Source organism: Chaetodon auriga, chromosome 2, assembly GCF_051107435.1.
Source record: "Chaetodon auriga isolate fChaAug3 chromosome 2, fChaAug3.hap1, whole genome shotgun sequence".
NCBI classification, from domain to species: domain Eukaryota; kingdom Metazoa; phylum Chordata; class Actinopteri; order Chaetodontiformes; family Chaetodontidae; genus Chaetodon; species Chaetodon auriga.
In genome coordinates, this window is record NC_135075.1 from 23,510,610 (window position 1) to 23,516,769 (window position 6,160).

The 6,160-nt window shown below is 45.8% G+C and overlaps 1 protein-coding gene across 1 annotated transcript; it reads left to right on the forward strand.

The window, feature by feature from the left end:
• The first annotated feature begins 3,227 nt into the window (after positions 1-3,227).
• On the forward strand, positions 3,228-5,647 carry kcna3a (potassium voltage-gated channel, shaker-related subfamily, member 3a). The gene has a single exon (XM_076741796.1). The coding sequence runs from the start codon at positions 3,348-3,350 to the stop codon at positions 4,899-4,901; it is 1,554 nt and encodes a 517-aa protein (XP_076597911.1). The 5' UTR covers positions 3,228-3,347; the 3' UTR covers positions 4,902-5,647.
• The last annotated feature ends 513 nt before the right edge of the window (positions 5,648-6,160 follow it).

Here is a 6,160-nt window from a genome sequence, read left to right on the forward strand (position 1 = left end):
CATGTTTCCACCTTCTGTACAGCCTCAGAATACATCAAACTCAACAAAAACATACGTGAATCCAACAACATATGAACACATTTTCAAACTTTACATACACAAACTGAGGCTCATTACAATCTGGATGGTCTGTTCAGTTCTGTGATGGCAGAGGGGACAAAACTCCTGTTTAACAGTGACCAGATGGGAGTACAAAGAGTTGGTTGAGGGGTGACTGGGAACAAGTGCTATGTTGTGTGTTCTGCGTGCAGTGGCTGTGTTGTTGAGGTCTGGGAAGCTGGGGTTTGGAAGACCAAGGATCTTGGAGGCCTTTTGTGTAATTTGTATGAGCCTGTTCTTTGAGGTTGTTGACAGCATATTAAGGAAAGAGGGGGAGCAGTCGAGGAGGATGGGCTGAACTATGCTTTTGTAGAGTATCAGCAGGAGATTGCGGGGTGCTGCAGAGTGTCTTTAGTTTGCCATGACAGAGAGTCTTTGTTGGCACCATTTCCGGATGTCAATGGTGTGTTGTTCAAAGCCCAGCTTGTTGTCCAGGGAGATTCCCAGATATTTGTGGCTCTCCACATTTCAACAGCTTCACCATTGATGCTGATGGGGGTGTTGGTGGGGTTAGAGGCTGACCTCTGAGTGTGCTGCAGGAGTTGAAGACTAGTTCCTTTGTTTGTCTGTGGGGTCAGAGGTTGTGGGAGATGTGGAAAGGACATCTGCTAAGGGGATTGAAAATAAGCTCAAGAGCAAGCAAAGTGCCTGCACTATGTGGGAAATCAACAAGCCAGGTTAGCAATATCAACACAGACGTAAGGGAGTAAAATCATTTTCAAGCTGTTTACCAGCAACAGTTTATTTCTAAACATATTTATACAATCATGTGTTCACAAAGTGGTGAACCTCGCTCCGTCCTTGCTTGTGAATGAGCCTTTCCAGGATGCCCCTTTCATACCCAGTCAATGTTACCAGTGAACCTGTTTACCTGTGGAATGATCCACACAGGTGTTTTTGGAGCGTTCCACATCTTTCCCAGTCTTTAGTTGCTCCTGTCCAAACTTGTTTGAAACCTGTTGCTGCATCAAGTTCAGAATAAGCAGATTTTTACAAAAATCAATGAAGCTGATGAGGTAAAACATTAAACATATTGTCTTTGTGGTGTTTTCAATTGAGAATATGTCAAAAAGGATGAGCAAGTGATCATATTGTGTATTTTTGGTGGGTTTTTTTTTCACCCTTGGCTGTTTCAATTATATGTCAGGGCTGAGTATTTGCAGTTTTGTATTTACCTTTATTAAATAAAACATATCTGTCTAAGATGGACTATAAGAGGCGTAGTTTCAGCCTGTGTGGACAAAAACGAGAGGCTCAGATGTGACTGAGGGAGGAAAGGTCACGCCACCTCTGAGCTGCCGAAAGGAGAAAAGACTGACGACTAAGTTATGGCAGAATCAGATGATTTGGAGAAAGTGATGGTGCTGTTTGTCTCCTGTGGACTCTCACACATCAGGGGATCAGTATTAGAACTTAGTGGTAATAATTAGCAAACATTGTTCCTCTGAGGTTTCGTGAAAGTCATCTTTCCTCACAACTTCATGTGAGGAATCTGCACTCAACACAGAGTGATACCATTCAACACATTTTAGGTTAGATTTTGTTCAAGCACATTTCGTGTGTGTTTGTGTGAATTTAGGTCATTGTGCGGTGAGGGAAACATACAGAATCCATAACTGAACAGTTAAATTAATAGCCTTTATGATGGAAGAATCTTCTCAGGAGGATGAGTTGTATGTGTGCAGTTGGACTCTAGACCTCAGTATTTCTAAAATCCTGTGCACAGAAAGGTGCAACACGAACTCACTGTGGTTCTTTGAGGTCCTAGGGAGTTCCAGTATTATTGTTCCTCAGCTAGTAATGATGCAGTTAAATGAAATAAAGTTGTAGGAAGTGCCTTTTTTTAAGTCTTGCTATTTTAAAGCACAGGCTATAAAATTTATTACCTCAGTTTTTCTTATACCACTGAAGTGCTTTTCTTTTTATGTGCAGTATTCCTCACAGTGAGAGCTGTTCCCATGCCCTAGAACTAATTTTTTCAGGCACCGCAAAAGAGGTCAACAGGGTCTGTAGATCAGTGTCATTTGCTTTAAGAGGGTTTTCTGAGTATGTTCAAGTAGTAGATGCTGCCTTATTTGGATAGCAGACAGGCTCGCCTCTTTCGGGTTTGACATGTTGGCATTAAAGCCCAGACTGGCTCGGGAAAAATGGAGAAGGGGCAGATTGTGCATTGCGCTTGAATCCCATTTGAGGTCATTAACCTCATGCATGTGCTCCTGAAACCACAGACAGTATCAGACGCCTTTGATGGAGCCTGTCAGTGTGAACAACAAACGCCGATTTTGCATCTCTGTCATTAATCAGAGCGGTAAGAAACGCTCCTTTTAGGCGATTCTGTCACCACGTGGCGGAAGGGCTCTTTCCTCCCGAGTGGAAATGAGGTGACTGATCCAGCCGCTTCTGTGTTTGCGAACAGTGTCCGGAGGAAAAAGTGGGTTTAGACGAACACCGTGCGCGTAACGACGCTCAACGCTCGTTTGCTGCAGAGCGAGCGCGCTTGTTTTCAGCACCATGGAGAGTTAACATCCCACCTCAGCGAGAAGACATGAAGCTCAAAGAATAAGCACTTAAATATTCAGGTTGTTTTTGTAAGATCAGGTCAGGGAATATCTTTGCATTCACAACGCAGCCCTCTATTGACAGCTTCCCCGCAAAACCGGATTTCACCAGCTCAGATTCTGTGGGGAAAGTGAAGCAATGACAGGTGACAGCGTTGTTTGGTCTGTGTCAAAGGTGTTAGACACAATCACTTTTCTCCCAGACGCACAGTGACAGAGACGGAGCTGATTTCCCTCCGGAATGTCTGTTTTTCTGTTCTTTTCGTTCTTACTTGAAGCAAACACTAGCTGCCCTTTAAATACCACTAAATGTGCATTTAAACAATGTGACAATAGATCTCCACGTGCTCACGGAGAAATGATCGAACTTGGATCAAACAGGTGTGGATGTGATTCCCACAAGTGTTTTTCTTTAATGAAGGCGTGTGCTCGACGTGAACTGTCAAGTTCTTTTCCGACTGGCCGTGTTGTGGACGTATGTCAGACATATGCGCGCCGTGGGCGGGTACCGACGTGTTTTCAAAAAAAAAAAAAAAAAAAAAGGCAGATGGGAGTGCAGCGCTCAGTGTGTGGAGACGCGGTGACGGGTGATGGCTAGAAGAGATTTAAGCGGCGTCGACCTCAGCTCTCCAAAGCTGTAGGCTTTGGCTGAGAGAGGCGTGGCGCACTCTGCCCCTCCAGACCACCTGCATGGATGACCAGACCTACAGTGTGAACCAGTCGCCCTCGTCCGTCAGACACAGGGCCAGGAGCGCGTCTGACAACTGGGGCTATGCCGAGATGGAGAAGGGCGTCATGACGGTGGAAAACATGCTGGAGGAGTCCGCCGTGCTCTCCGCGCCTCACCTGTCGGCGGATCGATACGAGCGCGGCCGCCAGGGATGCTGCGAGAGGGTGGTGATCAACATTTCGGGTTTACGCTTCGAGACGCAACTTAAAACTTTCAACCAGTTCCCAGACACGCTGCTGGGGGACCCCAGGAAAAGGATGCGCTACTTTGATCCACTGAGGAACGAGTACTTCTTTGACAGGAACAGACCCAGCTTTGATGCCATCCTGTACTACTACCAGTCAGGGGGGCGCATACGGAGACCTGTTAACGTCCCCATTGATATTTTCTCCGAGGAGATCAGGTTTTATCAACTCGGAGAGGAGGCCATGGAGAAATTCCGCGACGATGAAGGGTTTATAAAAGAAGAGGAGCGCGTGTTGCCCAAGCGTGATTTCCAAAAGCAGGTTTGGCTTTTGTTTGAGTATCCTGAAAGCTCTGGGCCAGCACGCGGGATAGCCATCGTCTCAGTGCTTGTTATTTTGATTTCAATTGTTATTTTCTGCATGGAGACTCTGCCGGAATTTCGAGAAGAGGGAGACCAATCCTTCGTGCTACCTGTGATCAATGGCACTGCTCTCCACCTGCAAAGCCTGTTCACAGACCCCTTCTTTGTGATAGAGACTCTGTGCATCATATGGTTCTCTTTCGAGTTGCTTGTCAGGTTTTTCGCCTGCCCCAGCAAAACTTCCTTCTCCAAAAACATCATGAATATCATTGACGTCGTCGCTATAATCCCCTACTTTATCACTCTGGGGACTGAGCTGGCCGAGAACGAGCCCAACAGCGGCCAGCAGGCGATGTCCCTCGCCATCCTGAGGGTGATCAGACTGGTGAGGGTCTTTCGCATTTTCAAGCTGTCACGGCACTCAAAGGGACTTCAGATTTTGGGACAGACCCTCAAGGCCAGCATGAGGGAGCTCGGCTTGCTCATATTTTTCCTTTTCATCGGAGTTATTCTCTTCTCCAGCGCTGTTTACTTTGCAGAAGCAGACGAGCCCTCGTCCAGTTTCACCAGCATCCCCGATGCGTTTTGGTGGGCAGTGGTAACCATGACCACAGTGGGATATGGAGACATGCTTCCGGTGACCATTGGTGGGAAAATAGTGGGGTCCCTGTGCGCAATAGCAGGCGTGCTGACCATTGCCTTACCCGTGCCAGTGATTGTGTCCAATTTCAACTACTTTTACCACAGAGAGACTGATGGAGAGGAGCAGCCACAGTACGTGCACACAAGCAGCTGTGAGCACCTCCCCCTGGAGGAGCTGAGGAGGTCGTGCAGCTCCTCATCCCCCAGCAAGTCTGAGTACATGGTGAGAGAGGAGGGCATCAACAGTGCGTCCAAACAGGCCAACTTCACCACCGAGAACAACCAGAACTGCGTGAACATCAAAAAGATCTTCACAGAAGTGTAAATGGACTCCGGGGTGGATCATTTATGGAGCATGAAGAAACAGTAGCTAAAATATTATTTTTCTATATAGCCGATCGTAATTTGTCCGTCCATATCTGTGGATGAACGCTGCGTAAAAGTCCGTTTTAACAAGTCATTTATCCTTTTTTATTTTAGGCAAATTAGAATTCTACTCGTTTCCAGTGTAGATTCACGTGTTTTGAGGGTTTCTAAGAGATCAAGAAGTATTAATATGACCTAAAACACTTGCACTGGAGAAGTATTCATTTCGGCCCAGGCTTTTAGAAACAGATAAAACGTTTTTTAATGTTAGTGGCTTGTTAAAACAGATATTTTTGCAGTGCATTGTGCCACACGATGCCTACATATCTCGATGTTTATGCGAAAGTTGCTGGTATTGATGATTGGGATGCACGTGTAGCGTGGTCTCCTGTATTGCATCTATCCGCCAGTCAAAAAAAAAAAAAAAAAAAAAGTAAAAGTAATTCTTGTGCTGAAAAGTTTCATTGTCCAATAATGTAATATGGTAATGAATATATAGCCAAAATGCCTGTTTAGGTTATATTTACTATCATAACCTGCTGAGATGTTGAACACCGAGTCTTGCTCAGATTATTATTCAGGTACTAACACGAGTGGAGTCAGATGGAAACGCTTATCACAAGCTTTTCGTAAAATGGCGTAAAATTGTATTTTTATCCAGAACTGCCTATATAGCCTATATTAAATAAAACGGAAATTAAGTGATCCCGACTCCAGATCTCATTGTAACCTTTGGCTAAACTCCACCCAGAGCGCGCTGGAGCTGGTCTGGAATACAGAAAGTCTTAATGTTTGTGTGTTTGAGGTCCTGTGCGCAGTGATGAAAGGAGGGAGCACGTGCACCAAGTCACGCCCCCTCGCGCCTCCTGCTGGCTGAGCCCGCCTTGTGATGCAGTCTCCATGACGACGGTGGTTTCCTGGGTAACCCCCCTCTAACGTCTCCATGGCATTGTGTTGCCTTTTCACAGACTTTCCATCTGTGGCTCACCATCAGCTGTGAGTCTTTGGAGGGGGAAAAGGGGGAAATGCTGCAGACGTATGTTTTTAATGTCATATGAAAACATGTGGAGTTTAATACAGGCTCCTTAAAGGCGGTTGAACTGATATCTTAGGCAAAGTTTGTAGCCTGTAGCTTCAGACGATGGGATGGCAGATGTAGAAGTATGGTGACATACCATGAAAAGCCTTTGTATCAGCGCAGCCTCAGTCAAACCACCT